The 17,700-nt window shown below is 36.8% G+C and overlaps 1 protein-coding gene and 1 long non-coding RNA gene across 7 annotated transcripts in view; one reads left to right on the forward strand and one right to left on the reverse strand.

Annotated features, from left to right (window-relative positions):
- The window catches only part of ABI3BP (ABI family member 3 binding protein), a 293,851-nt gene that overhangs the window by 36,550 nt on the left and 239,601 nt on the right, over nt 1–17,700 (reverse strand). For 4 of the 6 annotated variants that reach the window (XM_056793404.1, XM_056793406.1, XM_056793407.1 and 1 more), the window contains 3 exons: nt 17,311–17,388; nt 10,056–10,106; nt 7,221–7,280 (listed from right to left, as the gene is read on the reverse strand). In XM_056793404.1, the coding sequence (XP_056649382.1) occupies nt 7,221–7,280; nt 10,056–10,106; nt 17,311–17,388 (189 nt within the window). The remainder of the gene's footprint in view (nt 1–7,220; nt 7,281–10,055; nt 10,107–17,310; nt 17,389–17,700) is intronic. The other 2 variants (XM_056793409.1, XM_056793405.1) reach the window with 1 other exon arrangement.
- Nucleotides 1–17,700, forward strand: part of LOC130453645 (uncharacterized) — a 37,220-nt gene that overhangs the window by 19,413 nt on the left and 107 nt on the right. The gene's annotated exons all lie outside the window — the stretch shown is intronic.

The following is a 17,700-nucleotide window of genomic DNA, read 5'->3' on the forward strand; positions in this document are numbered from 1 at the left end:
CAACAGATATGTGGTGGGTATTGCACAGCCTCTTTTCTAAATATTTGGATTCTGATTTGGGGTGACTGTTTTATGAGAAGGGTAAGCCAATTTTTGTTTCACATTTTGACACATTACAAAATTATCATGTCCTAACATGAATGACCATCAACATGGAAATAAAGCATTCAAAATCTGTACTGAGTATCTTTCAAAGATGCCTACAGGAACCTCTAATGCATTTGCTCATTAAAAAATAATTCCAGTTCCAAATTATATGACCACTAACATTGGCTCACTAGTATACATGAAAGTGATGAATGAATAAGAAAAATTAATGGCTTATATGTTCAGTGTGATCTTTCAGCAGAGAGACATAGCAGACAGTTCATGAGACTAGGATTTAGATCCTTTAAAGCAGTATATAAATAGGAATTATTATTGACATTTAAAAGACATGAGTTCAAGTCTTGGCTTTGGTAATACTTATAAACACGTGTCCATGAGTTAATCATGACATTTTTGAGCTTTGATTTTCTTATCCCTATATCGTGAATTTTCTTATCTCTGACCTTGTATTATTGTGAGAATAAATCTAAGATGTGAAATCAGAGCACAATGCAAATATTGAATTGTTATTGAAGTGCTTCATTGATTGCAAACTATAGTTTGAAGATGCCTTGGATTCTTAAAGGATAGACCAATGAAACACAAGGTCTATCAGTTTCTACTATGATTGAAAGCCTCCAAGTACTAGCCTGATGATAGATTGTCAACTGTTAGCCTTGAGAGACAAACCTAAAGATCAATGAAACTCATCATCATAGATTTGACCATCAAATGATTCTTTTTTTTAAGGCTTTAGAAAATAAGAAGCTTCCATCAAGGCTTGAAAAGATTGCTTTCTGTATGAGGGAAAGAACTACTCACATGGGCTTAAACAGAAGCCCATAGAATGATAGATTTAAAATTGGAAAGAACCTTATGGGCCATCAAGTTCGACTTCTTCATTTTATATATGTGGAAACTGAGGCACAGGGATATTAATTACCTTGTTCAGAGTTACACAGCTAGCAAATGATTGAGGCAGGAGTCAAATTTAGGTCTTCATGACTCCAAATCTAGTATTCTATTCATTTAAGCCATCTAAACCATGGGTCCTCAAATATTGAAGCATGAGAATTAATTAAATATTATAAATAAGAATTCTACTTGATATCAAATATGAGGACATTTAATTTCCATTTATTTAGGAAGCAAAAAAAAGCAGCAGTGAATTCATTTTCTAAATAGTCAAGTCGATAAGCATTTTTTAATTGCCTATTATGTACCAGGCACTGGGGATACAAGGACAGGCAAAAACACTGTCTCTGATCTCAAGGAGCTCCCAGTTCAATATGGGAGTCAACATGAAAGCAACTATGCATAGAAAAGATACAGACAGGATAAGATGGAGGTAATCTCAGAAGGAAACACTAGCAATAAGAGGGAATGGGGAAAGCCTCTTGCAGATGTTAAGATGTTAGCTGAGACTTAAAAGAAGCCAAGGAAATGGATGGAAAGAAGGGGACATTTGGGACAACCGGAATAGTATGCAGGAGATGGAGTGCCTTGTAGGAGGAGGAGTAGCAGGTCTGGAGTCATTAGATCATGGAGAGTAAGGAATAAGAAGATTGGAAAAGTAGGAAGGGAACGGAGTGTGGAGAGTTTTAAAAGCTAACCAAACAGAGGATTTTATATTTGGTTCTAGAGGCACTAGGAAAAAAAGACCAACAGCTTAGGATGGCAACTTTGATAGTTAAGTAGAAGAAATATTGGAATGATGAGAGACTTGAAATAGGGAAGACTAACCTATGGGCTATTACAATAGTCCTGGCATGTCATAATGAAGGCATTAGCTGGTGTACCAGGATGATGGTGGCAGTGAGAGAGCAAAGAAAATGGCATATATAAGAGATGCTGCAAGGCGTATTTGTCAGGAGTTGGCAACATATTGGCTATGGAGGGCTTAGGAGGTGTGTGAAGTTAAGGATGATACTTAGGCTATCAAACTGGTGGTGCCTTCCACAGTCAAACAGAAGTTAGGAAGAATGTTTCTGCAGTCCAGTTACTTAATATTTGTTGAAATGAATTAGTTAAAAACCGCATAGGGCCATTGCATATCAAAGGACAGCTTTTAGTTCAATATTTTTATATAAAGTTAACTGCAGGAAAAATAAGATATTAGTTCATGAAGGTGAGCTGTAGTTCGGCTATAGGAGGTGACCAATAATTTTTATGAATGATTCACTGGTCAGGAGTTTAATATTAAACTGCAGCAAACTGGAAATACTGTGGAAACCCTCACACTAACCTTTACACCTATTTAAAAAATACGTCATCGGTGATCATAGAAAGAGGAAATGTGGTATATAGTAAAAGGGGCAATGAACATGTAGGTAGAAGACGTTGCTCAGCTCTACTGCTGCCTGTATGACTATGGTAGATAGAGCATTGGTCTTGGAGTTAGGAATACTTGAGTTCAAATCCAGTGTTAGCCACTTCTAGCTATATGACCCTGGGAAAGTTATTTCATCTCCCCCTAGTTCCATATTTATATAATGGGGATGACAAAGAGATCTACTTCTCAAGGAAGTTACGAGGATAAAATGAAATAATATTTGTAAAGTGCTTTGCAAACCTTAAAGTGCTATACAAATGCTAGCAATTATTATTTGCCTCAATGGACCTCAGTTTCCTCTTCTGAAAAAGGAGGGGTTTGACAGGAGAATTTGTACACAGTAACAGCAATGCTGTATGATGATCAACTGTGAATAACTTAGCTATTCTAAGCAATCCAAAGATCCAAGCTAATTCCAAAGGGCTCCTTATGAAAAATGCCATCCACCTACACAGAAAGACTGATGGAGTCTGAAACAGACTATTTTTTTACTTTATTTTTTGTGGTGTTTCATTATTTATTTGTGTTCTCTTTCACAACATGATGAATATGGAAATGTGCTTTGCAAGCTTGCATGTGTATAACCTATATCAAATTGCCTGCTGTCTCAGAGAAAGGGATTGGGAAGGAGGGGAGAGAATGTGAAACTAGAAACAATTTTTTAACAAATGTTAAAAATAGTTTTTTACATGTTATTAGAGAAAAATAAAATATGAAATGGGGGAGGGGGAAAAGGCTGGGGTTGAACAAGGTGGCCTATAAGATATTTACCAGCTTTAGATTTGTGAGTCTATGAACAATACATTTAGACTAGGAATCAATTTTATGAGAAGATAATCTCTGTAATCAAAAAGGGAACAGTGTTCATAAAGGAGCTGGTCTCTCTCCCCATTGGTGCCAGAAGTTAAACAACTAGCCAGCACAAAAGTCAATCATGAAACTGGCCACAACATAAAATTTAGCTTCTGCCTCATGTGTTGCTGATCTGGGGGGTTGGGAGGGGAGGTAAAGATGCAGTCCTTATCTTGACATCTGCATTTTGTGGTGGCCAAATCCTTTTGACATGAGGGTAGCAAGACTTGTTCCTCTTATTAAAACACTATGTGCATGTGGGCTGGAAGTTCAGCCAGTGGCCATACCAATCAGTTCAAAAAGGACACTCAATAGCTCTTTGATTCAGAAATGGTATTTATAAGGGAGTTTGAAGAGGTCAGAGTGAACCAAGGGACTGTCTGGTATAGAGTTTGTGGTCTTCCTGAAGGCATTTTTCATTGTGGTTCTAAACCTTCGGAAGCCTAGTCAAGAATCTGCACATCTGTGGCATCCTTGAAAAAGAAAAATATTGAAAAAAGTTTCCTGCCAAAATTTCCATCTTAGTGAAATACTTTCAGACCTGCTGGACCACAAGGTTCGTAAAGACAGAGGTTTTGTTTGCTCTAAACATAATGTGTCTCCTAGAAACTGGGATAATGCCCTCTTCCCTGAGAGATATTTCATTGATGTTTGTTGAGTAGAATTAAGTCCAAGAGAGAGTGTGTGAAAACCCATATGATTAAGTTGCATCTAACATTGACAAGTTCAGGCTTTAGACTCAGTTGCCATTTCACATACAATTAAGAAGAAGTAATGATGTTTAAAAAATAAGAATGCACGATGATAGATTGGCTAACTACATCTTTTGGTGGTATTTTTTGGTCATATGATCAAGGATAATGTTAAGCCTTTTGATTCTGAAATTTATACACATTTATTATTGTGTCAATAGCCATGAATATATAGCCCTTGGATTATAATTCCCCCTTAGTCCAAAGGCTTCCAAGATAATTGTCTTTGGAGATCAACTAGGGTAAGTAACTACTTTCTTGAATCTGTTGGACTCAATTCAGTAAAAATGTATTAAAGGTTAAGAACGGGGCACAAGTAACAGTGCACATGAGATCAGGGTCTGCTGACAAATAGCCAATTCCCCACGTCTATGTGAGCCTCTGGAAGCCAAGTGACTAGTCTATACCTAAAAATATGGAGGCAGCATGTCTCCTTCCTATAAAGGATCTGCATTTTCATCAGTGTGACGAGATTTTTTTTTTTCTACAGACACAGGGCTGGTAGAGAAGAAAAGTTCCTCACTCTGTACCAGGGGTGTGCTGATAAATGTTTAACAACTCTCTGGCCAGTGGGTGTAGGAGAACATATGCTGGGCACATGTTTAAGTTTCATCTCCAGTATTAACATTTTCTCCATCACTTTCTTAAGTTTAGACAATTAACAAAATAATGTCAAGCACTGATTTGTAACACCTGCTGATTTTTGAGGTGTAAACGCTCACCCTGATGGTTTAACAATTGGCTGGGTCAGGACCTAATTGGAGCTGACTCTAGACCACCTCTGCTCGGTATGCAACTTAGTGCTAAACATCTCTCCAGAGGGAGTTAGGCTAGTCCATGGACAAGAACTATATGGGCTATTTATTACTGGACCTTGCACACAACAGATATGCCACAGGTGTTTGTAGAACTGAGGTGAATGTAACAAAAATGGCTCTGAATTCATTTTTTGGACTCCATGCACTCTTCTTTTGCTTTTCTAGTAGGGTTAGAGGAAGAAGTGAAATCATTCTCTGCCTTCAATTCTGACTTCTCACCTTTTTGGAATGTAATTGGGAGTGTGGAGGGATAGGCAAGTCTGGAACCATATCTCCCCAAAGAAGTGGGGGAGGAAAAGGAGATTGTAAAAAATCATTACCTCTATTTTTTGGCTAGGTGGCACAGTGAGTAGAATGCTGAGAATCAGGAAGATCTAAGTTTAAATTTGGCCTCAGGCACTGACTAGCTGTGTGACTCTGGACAAGTCATTTGCCTAAGAGCCTCATCTGTAAAATGAGTTGGAGAAGGAAATGGCAGACCACTCCAGTAGCTTTGCTGAGAAAACCCTAAATGGGGACATGGCTGAAACAACTGGAAAATAACTATATTTTATTCCAGATAATATCCTCAAGTTAATAAAATATTTTGATAACTCAGGTCATTCTCCATGACACCCTTTTCTCTCTGAATGCTAATCAGTATTGAATGGGACCAGGATGAAGGGAAGCTCTTTTTTTATTTTTAACAATATATTAACACTGGGTCAAAGGACATACAGCTGGGAAAGACATTTGAGATTCTCCCTTATTTTACACACGAGAAGATAGTCCCAGAGAAATGAAGTCATGTGCTGAAGATCACATATTTTGTGACTGGCAGATCTGGGATCAGAACCCAAGTCCTTATGGCAGCTGACAAAGGGAAGAACTTGAAAAGATCCCTTGAACTATACACTTGCCTTAGAAATTTTGTGTTGATTGTGGTCCTTGACACTTAAAAGAAACCAGTAGGATTTTTATCAGTGGAAATGACATCGGTGAAGAAGTATCTCCATCTGCTTTGCCATTGCACTTACAGAATGATGGGCTTTTCCATCTGACTTGTTCCAGCAAATGTATGTCTCCTCAAATGTGAGCTCCTTGAGCACAGTGCTTTTTGCATAGTAAGTAAAGCTTCATTAAAGCTTCACTCATTCACTCACTGGAAAAGTCTATGATTGCACATCAGGTAACAAAATACTCAAGCCATCCTGATGATTCTGATATTTGGGAGTCCATCATTAACAGAACAATAATCCTAGGGCTATTGCTAGTGGCATTAGTGTGATCTGATGGTCTGGCTTACCAAATGGGCATCATTTTGATTTATGGGACTTCAAAGGTCAAAATACTACTCTTATTAGAAATGATCACCTACCAATAGCTCTGGTTAATACTATGTGTGTGTGTGTGTGTGTGTGTGTGTGGGTGTGTGTGTGTGTGTGTGGGTGTGTGTACACACACATTCCCACTTCCAGAGAGTTAATATTCCTCTCCAGGCTCCACTGAACTTCACCTGTCATGAGCAATTTTTCACCCTGACATTTCACTCTAGTTTTTGGGATGCACAGATTGGAAGTACTTTCCTGCTGCCTCTCCAAATGATTGGATGGCTCTTCCAGAACCTTCATTTAAGGAGGTTACTAGGACAGTCATATCTAATTCCTTTCAACGCTGCCCTGTGGACTTCCCCTACTATTCTCCTATGGGCTCAGAAACCTTTGTACTCCCACCCATTTCTCAGATTGCTTTTATGTATTTGTCTTCCCCAATAAAAATGTAAGCTTTTTGGGGGCAGGGATTAGTGTCCTGTCTTCACATATTTATATTACCAGAACTTAACACAGTGTCTGGCACTTAGTAATAATAAATGCTTATTCACTGACTAAATATATGCAAACTTTTAGAAAGATTTTTAAAACCACTTCTGGAATTAGAGATGACAAAAGTTGTTTTTTTTATTCTCTTTGTCGAGACCAATATGGTAGCTCAATACTTCCAAATAAAGTCATTTGTTATATTTCCTACATGAAGATCATTTATCTCAAATGCTTCAACAGAAAGAGAAACATGCTTGTTTATTTTGTTCAGTAATTTATATATATGGGAATGAATATGATCTCTACCATATTGGATTTAGCTTTAAAAAATTTCAAGTTTCAGCAGTTCTGAAGTTTTTGCTTCTAATTAGTTTTAATTTTCAATTCCAGTGATAAAGACAATAGCAGATTCTTGGATTCCACCTTGCATAAAGTATTTGTCTCTTATCTATCTGTCTGTCTGTCTATATTACTTAAAGGAACTTTATGTGGGAATTCAGCAGAGCTGGATTCAGACTGGACTGGACAATGACTTTTCTAGTTCTAATGTATTTTTAAAAAGCACCATTTTGATCGTTACCTGTGTCTTGTGAAGTTCCATTGGGCTTGGGTCTACCAGCTCCACTTGTCCTATTTTTGCCTTCAAAGAAAGTGGGAATCAAAGGTTAAAATATTTTTTTTAGAATAATTTAACAGACAGGGAAAACAAGAGGATCTGGAATTTTATTGTTTGTTCATTTATTATGAATAATAGGTAGAAGAAAAAAAATAGGGAAGATGGGGAAATCAAGTTAGATTTTGAAACCACTGACCTAAACCCTCCTTTTAAAAATCTCTATTATACTTGAAGCTATATTGTTCACTAGATCTATAATTTTATTGGTATAGGGGGCCTTCTGGGTACTAAAACTTTCAATTCAGATCAGTACTTTGTAATTTATCATGTTGGAGATTTGCCTAGAGCATTGAGAAGTTATGATTTATGAAGGGTTATAGAGCTGATGGGACAGTGAGGCTGTTGATAGAGCACCAGGTGTGGAGTCAGGAAGCTCTGAGTCCAAATCCAGTCTTGGACACTTGCTAGCTATATGACCCTGGGCAAGTCACTTAACCCCTATTTGCCTCAGTTCCTCATCTGTAAAATGGAGACACATTGGAGATGGAAATGGCAGCTCACTCCAGTATTATAAGAAAATGCCATACACAAAATCCATGGAGGTTACACAGAATTGGATACTATTGAACAACAACAAAATAGGTGAGGGGCAGTATATGATCCCAGATGTTTCTGGATTTGAAGATATCTACAGCTAGTTGGCTCCTATCCTACCTTCCACCCACCCTGCACAAAACCTGGCTCTTATTGTCTCTCTTCCTCTCTCTCCATTCACTTCTCAATCATCCAAGTTAAGTACCTAATTACCTTTCATTTTGTTGTTGCTGTTGTAGAGTTGTGATCAACTCTTTTTGTGGCCCCATTTGGGCTTTTCTTGACCAAGACACCGGAATGGCTGACCATTTTCTTCTTCAGCTCATTTTGCTGATGAGGAAACTGAGGCAAATGGGGTTAAGTAACTTGCCCAGGGTTACATAGCTAGAAAGTGTCTGAGGCTAGATTTGAACTCTTGAAGATGACCTCAGGCACTCTATTCATTGAGCCCCTTAGCTACAAATTAGTGTGGCAGATTGCTACAGTTTTTAGAACATAGTATTCTGTGGTGAAGACCTCAAAGTTACTTTGCAAAATTCCTATCTTTTAGGGCCCAGTAAGTGTCATTTCCACAAGAAAGTCTTTAAGATGCTTCTTGCCTAGAGAGCTCTCCTCCTCTACATGTCTTCATTGCTTTTCTTATAACCACTAAGTAGGCATGCCTATATGTCTTAACTCTTTATTAGTGCTAGGAATGCCTCAAGGATAGGGAGGGACCTTATTAAATACTGTCTGTGGTAGTGGAGAGAGTAATTAATAGACTTGAAACCAGGAAGATTTGATTTTGAAAACTGCCTCAAACTCTCTGTAACCCTGGGCAAATCACCTAAGCTCTCTCAGCCTGTTTCTTCACCTATAAAATGGGCACGATGATAGAACCCATCTTACAGGTTTACTATGAAGATGAAATTAGATAATACATAGCAATAATTTTGCAAATCTTAAAGAGCTATATATATGCATATATGTTAGCAATTAGTAATATAAACTATTTAGTGTTCCCCATATATCTATGCTTATACGGATTTATGTGCATATATATATGCATGAGTGTTTGATTTGGTCTGATTCATTATATTAGGTAAATGTTGAAATTATTTGATCATTTCCAATAAAATTTTTATTTTTTTTTAAATTAGCATTTATATAATGCTTTATGTTTTGCAAAGTCCTTTATGTATATTAACTCATTTGATCCTTCCATCAATACAGGGAGGTATTAAAGGGACTTATTAATCCAACTTTAGAGGTGAGGAAACTGAGGCATAGAGAAGTTAAGTGATTTGCCCAGGATCACCCAACCAGGAAGTGTCTGAGGCAGAATTTGAATTCAGATCTTCCAAATGCCAAACCTTGTTCTTTATCCACTGTCAGTTGTCTGTTTCTATACGGTTTGAAAAAAATTGAGATTTTCACTAGGTAGAGTATGCATAAATAAAACCAATTGCCTGGTGTTTGGATCAAGCTTCTTTTCTTTTAAGATGGTGAGAAGGAAATGAAAAGAAGAGGATAGAAAATGTATTCTGAGGGGTGCTAAGGAAGAAGCTACCCTTTTGTCGTGCTTTCCAAAATGGAGTCTGGAGCTCCCTAGAGAGGTGTCTCAAAAGTTTTAATGCAGTGCAGGAGCTGTATGTTTGTCACTCCAAAGCAATTTAAAATGAAAAATTGTTAGCCGTTCTTATCCATCTAACTAAGCATGAATGGATTAGTGCTCCTCCTGCATACAAATGAGACTGGCTTTAAAGTCCATCTAAAAGTGAAATAGAAGGGGTCCCTTTGGGGAGAAAAACAATGAAAAAATACCGCAACCAACAGATAAACCTCGAGCAGCAGCACAATAGAGTGGAATAAGCATTGGCTGAGGAATCAGGGAAGACCTGGCTTCTAACCCCACCCCTGGCACTAATCAATGGCTTATGCAACCTGGGATCATCTAGTTCACTACTCAGTGCCTCTGTTTCCCCATATGTAAAGTAAAGGAATTGGGTTATGTGTATGAGTCCTTAACCTAATTGCTTTTGGCAATAACACTCTAGCATTCCTGATATGGGGAAGAGAGAAAGAAGCAGAAAAGGGAGAGACAGAAGAGGGGAGAAATTGGGGCATGGGGAAAGAGAGAGGGGTGGGGAGAGACAGGGAGACAGAGAGACACACAGAGACACACAGAGAGCCAGAGAGAGAGGGAGAGAGACAATCATAACTTACCAGGTTTGACAAGTTTCCTCCTTACAGTAGTAGTGTATACTTTACTTGGTGCTGAAACAGAAAAAATAATTTGTGTTTAAGAGCTAAATCTTTTATGTATGCCAAAGGGAAGAGAGAGCCCGGAGTTTAAAGAGGGTCCGAAAGGAATGAATGCTGAAGCAGCTACATGGAAACACGTTCTCTTCCCAACGGCCTCCGCGCCACTCCGTCCACATTTCCGCCATCATCCTTGCCTCCCCTCTTCATTACCACCTTGCACTCTGTCTCTGGGTCCCTCAACTCGGACAGATGGCTCTCTGCTTTCTCTTGCCCAGAACCAAGCCTTGATACCACTTTCCCGGCTTTCTCTACACTGTGCTTCCACCAATAGCAGCCTCACTCACGGCTCTGCTTTCTATTTTGCTTAGCTTCCTTAGAACTAGCTTATACTCATTGAGAGCAGGGATTGTCTTGCTTATTTTTATTTGTTTCTCCTATGTCTCGGCATAGCATCTGGCATATAGGAAACACCTAACAGATACTTCTCTACCTATGACTGCAGGAACAAAAGGTTTCCTGCATACTTGATAAGAGATCGGAGCACTGTGCTTTGCGCCGAGGATACAAACAGAAAAGTCAGTTTGTGTTCTCAAGTAGATTCAAACCTGACTGTGCGGAGACCCGAGTCAGATGGAAAGGTCCCATGGTCCTTGGGAGGCAGTGGCCAAGCAGATGGTCACAGATCTTCTTTAATGTTATTTTCACTAATAAAAGCTCATGCATTTTAAATGTTAAACCATTTGACAGGACTTCAGTGTCTAAACGGGTGCTTTTTGTGTCTTCTTCAATAGTTTAGATCTGACTGACTGCCTGCCTGTCTTTAAAGCATATGCATTTCAGACATAAAGATGCTCATCCTTAAAAGAAAAAAAAATTAACTAATTCTTAAAAAGCAGAAATACAGGTAGCAAGAGTGAGGTAAGCTATTCCTACAATGGATGCAAGGGATTCAGATTCAGTTAGTGAAATTCTCTGGAAAAAGCCCGAAGTTATCCTGATGGATACTTGACATAAAAAATAAATCTTCCATACATTTTTTCAATATTCTGAATGAGAAACATTGAAAGAATTGGCTTCATAGCAATCAGAGAAAGGTATTTGTAGGTAGGCAAATTCCGATTCCTTAGAACACATGGTTTCAGCTAACAGAATGTCCAGATGTTTGCTGGAATTAGAGAAACATGATTAGTCAAAGTAGTTTCTAGGATTGAAGAAAAATGGATTTCTAGCTCCAGGCTGTTCCCTAATATTGCTGAAGAATTAAACCAACAGGGTTGATATCCCTTAAATAAGCAGGAAAATGGAGATAAAAATGAACCTCTACCCTTTAAAAGGTTATCCTTTGAGTAAGCAGAACAGCTATTTTGGAAAATAGCCTTTTGTTTTTGCCTCTAATGTTGGTTTCTCTAATGATATCACAATTATTTTTTTTAATCCTTACCTCTCAACTTAGAAGCAGTACTAAATATTGATTTCAAAGCAGAAGAGAAATAAGGGTAATTGGTTTTGGTAGGAAGTGTCTGAGGCAAAGTTTGAACCCAGGACCTCCTGTTTCCAGGAGGTTGTCCTGGAAACTACCTAGTTGTCCCCATCACAATTACTTTTTAAAGGAAGTTTTCAATTTTGAACATAGAAAGCACATTCTCATGTGCTGATTTAAATTTAAATTTGAAACCAGATGTACCTAAATAAGGGTTTGAAAATAGGACTCTGAAGTTTCTGCTAGGTTCCAATATTTGGAAAAAATACATTCTCTTTCTGAGTTGGCCAGAGGATAGACAATTTCAGAGATGAGAAAAAATAGCTTCTCCTGAAAACACAAATAGGTATGGAGAAGTAAGAGGGAAGACTAGGTATATGTTAATACCTGGAGATGGATAAGAGGACCCAATGATAAGAAGAAGAAAGCTCATTATTTTAAAATATTTTTGGCTGTTTCACACATCTGTCTTGTCGGCCCTGTTCTTTCTTGTTTGATCTCTGGAAAACAAATTACTGTAGTAGCAGTTTGACTATAGGTGGAAAATTTTATTCTGTATCTAGCTAATATAAAATCTGACCATGGCTCATAATTGATGTTATTTTGAAAGAGACCTCATTTTATGAATGCTCTGTCTGTATCAATACCAAAACTACTGTTTTTGTTTAATCAACCCAATTCCATTGAGTACATATTAAGCACCAATTCTATGCAAGGTGGGTCCAAAGTCTTGTAGACCTAACAAAAAAATTATGACTGCTGTATAAATTTACTCTATATTATATATATATTATATCTATATATATAGATATATATAACATATATATCTATATATTATAACTTCTATATTCTTCGTAGAGCAATTCTACCACTTAACTTGACACTGTGAATTCCCATTACTTATTTTTTCCTATTTTAAAACTAGAATCAGAGAATGGGAGAGCCAGGAAAGACCAGAGAGATCATCTTGTCCAACCCTCTTAGGTGACTTGCCCAAGGTTTCATAATCAGTTGACTGCAGAACTAGGACTAGAGCCTGATCCCCTGATTCCAACTCCAGAGCTTTCCCTCCACCATATCCAGTGCTGCCTCCTGCCATCAACTTTATGGACAAATATTTAGCTAGTACTGGAAAGAATTTTTCTTTCAAACCATATAATCAGCTTGTGTCATTTGGATGACTTTGTCCCCACATTCTAAGGTGGTAATTTATATGTACTCATAAATCAGCAATAGATGTGTCAAACATACACATAAATAAAACCTGTTTAAAAGGGTATACTATGACCCATTTTTAAAAGTTTCCAATGTAAAGATTTTGATATACAGAATTTAGCCATATTTTGGTCCAATATAAATAGTCCTCTTTAAAATTGCTATAGATTTAGCTTGGGCTTTCCAAAACAAATGTTAAAAATGAACAGAGGAATTTATTTTACACACATACACACATTCATTGGTATAACACAACATGCTTTATAATTATTTCATTGCTTTAATCCTCATCTACTCTTAATGCATGAGTAAAAATATGAAGGGCAAAATCAAGCCTATTTTTTTGATCCACATAATCCCATTGTAAAGATATTATCCTAAAAATTTAGGACAGATGCTAAAAAATTTTTTAAATGCAAAAAAGAAAGAAAAATGGACCTATTAGGTACAAAAATATTCATAGATGTTTTATTTGTAATAAATACTTGAAAGGATAAAAGTTGCTTGGCATAAGGAAAAAACTCAGAACTATTTTAATTTGCATTTCTCTCATTAGTGAGTTGCATATTTTATGGTTTTCTTGTACCAATTTGAAATTCTTTTGAGAATCCTTTGTTTACATCTTTTGACTATTCATTGGGGAATGACTTTTTTCCATATATTTCTGTTAGTTTCCTGGATATCTTGAATATCTGATCCTTCTCAAAAATACCTGATACATTTTTCAATCTGGTCACTTTTATTTTTGTCCTAGTTACCTTAATTTGTTTGCACAAACATTTTCATTTTCATGTAAACAAAATTATTGTTTTTGTCTTTTGTAATTGTTCCATTCTTTGAATGGGTTCCCCTATACATAGCTATGAAAGGTATCTGATCTGGCTCTCTTCTAAATTTTTTTAATTTAGAAGATCATATAATCTTCAATATTTAAATGACATCCATTTTGAGTTTCTGCCAGGTTACTTTCCAGTTTTCCAACTTTTACCAAATATGGAGTTCTTTCTTGGGAAATTTGTGATTCTAGGCTTATCATATGCTAGATATTGAATTTAATTATTTCTGATTCTTCTCTGCCTACTACATGTTTAGTGTACATATCTGTGCTCTCCAAGGACTTTTCAGTTTAGACAACTCTGGAGAATTGGTGATTTCCTCTGTAAGTGCAATAATTAAAACTGCAAATTAATTGTGCCCACTAGCATTATAAGTGGGACCAAACTAAAAATAATTCTTTCATATGTAGGATTTTAGAAATATGCTACCAGTATATGTTTGATCTCTAATGGGAGCATACTTTTTAAAGCTAGTATTTTTAAAACAAACAAACCCTGAATATAATTGCTGAATACTTTATAAAAAACACACATTTTAGTCCACAGACCTCAAGTCTGCTATGAAACAATTAAACCAAAAAAAGGGGGAAGCCCTAAAATTTCAATGAGCATAACTAAAAGAAAGCCAATAATTGACATTTTGTTTCTGTGGTAACACTCTTGAACAAGTTTCCAAAATGATCTGATATTCTTAATATTAACTCATAGATTTAAGTAAACCAGAGCAGATTTGGGGGAAAAGTATAATTCAAACATGACTGACCAAATGCAATTCATCTGGTTGACTAACAAGTACTATTAGCTTTTTCCTTTTCTTTCCATTTTGTATTCTTGAGTCTCTCATAAGTTTGGGATTCTGGATAATTATTTCAACCTTTATATGGATGATAATGAGTTTGACCTTTATTTAGGGGAAATGTCAGACATTTATTGAGTATTCTAGTGGAAAACATAATTATCCCTGTCTAGAAACACACAAATACCATTTTCTTCTCTAGAAATGAAGTAAATGACTTTTTCATAATTTTGTCTTCCCTGTTCACTATTCTATGTCCAAAAAGTTTAATACTTTCTTTTACTTTCATTTATTTAGCTCAAATGGAATCCCTGGAAGGAAATTGCTTTCTCCAAAATTCCAGTCTCTTAATTGCCAAATCTTATGATCTTTTCTTAGACCTCTCTGTACCATTTGGCACTGCTGACCATATGCTTCTCCTGAAAACTCTCTATTCTCTGAGTTTTCAGCACCACTACTCTTTCTCTCTCCTGATTTTTCTCTTGCTTTTTTGACTTCTCAGTCTTCTCTGTTGAATCATCATCAATATTACTCCCCATTGAGTATATTCAAAGGCTCTATTCTTGGTCCTTTTCTCATTCTTTACTCTTAGTGACCTCATTAGTTCCTATGGTTTTAATTACCATATGTAGATGAGTCCCAGACCTATATATTTCTACCTCATGTCTATCCTGATCATTCTTACTTTACCCATTGTTCCAGGAAATTTCAAAACGGATGTCCCAAAGACATCTCAACGTCTAAAGCCCAACTTTGCTGTCTTTTCTTCCAAATTCACTCCTCTATCATATTTCTTCTTTTTGTCAAGGATACCACATTCTTCCAGCATCCCATGTTATAATCTTGAGATTGTCCTCAACTTTTTACTTGCCCTCATTTCACAAATCTTGGCTCTGCTTCCAGATCTTTTGCATCACACCTTTCTCCAAATAACCACCTTCTTAATTATCATCTACCTCTTGTCTGGACTATCACCATAGGTCCTAATTGGCTTCCCTGACTCATTTCTCCCTATACTAATCCACATAGCTGCTTAATGATTTTCTTTAAGTAGATATGACTGTGCCATTCCCATATTCACTAGCTTCCAGTAGCTCTCTAGGAACTCAAGGATAAAATGTCATCTCTTCTTTTAAAGCTCTTTAAAACCTCACCCTAATCTATCCTTCCAGCCTCATTATACAGTTAGTCGTCTTCTCATACTCTACAATCTAGTCAAACTGGCCTTCTCTCTGTTTCTTAAAGTATTCCAGTTTCCAGCTCCTCACTTTTGCAGTGGGCATTCCTCATGCCTAGAATATACTCCTTTCTCATTTCCACTCTCTCATTTCTTTCAGGAATCACTTTCTTTATGAAGATTTCATGATTCCAATGGATAGCACCCTTCATCTCTAAATATCTTGGATTTGTCTACTTTGTATTTATTTTGTCATTATTTGCCTCAATTTACTGATTATTCTGTGGATTTATCTTCTATCTACCCAGGTGCATATATATGTGTATAGCATGTGTATATTATGTGTATATATATATATACATATATTAAGTATTCCAATTTGATATAAAAAAATAAAGCCCTTGAGTGTAGGGATTATTTCATTTTTTGCCTTTGCATCCCAAGAACCTTGCACAGGGCTTGAACCATTGCAATCAGTGATGCTCATTGTTGAGGAAAGCAACTTTATGAATGGGTAAATAACAAGATCAAAGTGCCTTTATTGGTGGTGGAGAGAGGTAGCCAGGTCAGAAGGGAGGAAAGGGGAAGGAAAAAAAGGAGAAAGGGAAATAGAGGAAGGAAGGGGAGAAAGAGAGGGAGAGGGAGATGCAGGGAGTGTTGGGCCTGGAGTCAGGAAGACCTGAGTTCCAATCCAATCACAGAAACTTACTAGCTTTGTAACCTGAGCGAATCACTTTAATTCCATTTGTCTCAGTTTGCTCATGAGTAAAAAGAGCTGGAGAAGGAAATGGGAAGACATTCCAATATCTTTTCCAAGAAAACCCCAAATGGAGTCATGAAGAGTGAGACATGACAAGTGATCCTCATATATAAATTAGCAACCTCCATTTCTCTTTGAATTTGACACCACTGGTTTAGAGCACTGGGAAATTAGGTGATTTGTCCTGTCACAACATCATAGAGTTTGCCTATGTGTCAGAGGCAGAATTTGAACCCAGACTTTTCTGACTTTGAGACCACATCTCTTTCTACTATATCACATTGCTTCTAGACATGACTAGACCAAATGACTTTTAATTGCTGTTTTAAAACCATGTTGTAAAAAAAGTTATCAGGCATAGTTGATTATAAGAGAACAAGTCAGAGAGTAGACCTGAACTAAGATTAAGGGAACCTGTGTTTTTGTTTCAGCTCTTTCTCTAACTGTATAACGGTAGGCAAATCACTTTAGCTCTTTGAAACAGTTTTCTCAATTTTCAAATACCTAGATTGGACTAGGCAATCTGTAGGTCCATTCCAATTCAGACAGAGAAATGGAGCAGAGAGTGAGAGAGAGAGAAAAGGAGGCAGGGAAACAAATAGACCAAGACAAAGATGAAGATTCTTTCTGTTGAAAAGATCAGGAAAAAAAATGTGACAGAATTTAAGCATCTGAAAGAAAAAATGAAGAGAACCTTCATTTTCAATTCCTTGCTTTAAAAAGCAGTCAACCCTCTCTGAAACAGAACTAAAAATTAAAAAAATAATTTTTAACTACATAACATGTTAAATTTGAAGTAAACATGTAGATTTGGTTATAGACCGATACCTGAGAAGAAGGGGACCGGGAAGGTCAGTATCTGTGACAACAGAAATTTTAATTTTGAGAGGGAATTTCTCCCTTGATATAAAATTGGAAAGTGAGAATCCAGTGATGAGAAAAAACGTATTACCCTGAGTTGTCTTTATTCGCTTAGGTGGTCGAGGAGGTTTTGTGGTAGCTGGTTCCTGAGTAGATTGGCTTGTTTCTGCTGAGAGGGAGAAAGAAAGGCACACATTTTGAGAAGTCTAGAAAAAAAATTAAGAGAATAGCACCAGTTTATTGTAGCTAGTGAACAAAGTAGCTTGTAGAAAAGAGATACATAAAATGGGAATTTTTAGCTTTCAAGATTGGTTGATAATAAATTGCACAATGTAGGAGAACATAGTAAGAAGGGAAAAGCATTTATAGAGTGTCTACTCTAGTGCCAGGTATTGTGCCAAGAGCTTTACAAATCTGATTTCACTTGATCCTCACAACACCCCTGTGAGTTAGATGCTGTTAATCAAGCAATGAACAAACA

Source organism: Monodelphis domestica, chromosome 4 (genome assembly GCF_027887165.1).
Source record: "Monodelphis domestica isolate mMonDom1 chromosome 4, mMonDom1.pri, whole genome shotgun sequence".
NCBI classification, from domain to species: Eukaryota; Metazoa; Chordata; class Mammalia; order Didelphimorphia; family Didelphidae; genus Monodelphis; species Monodelphis domestica.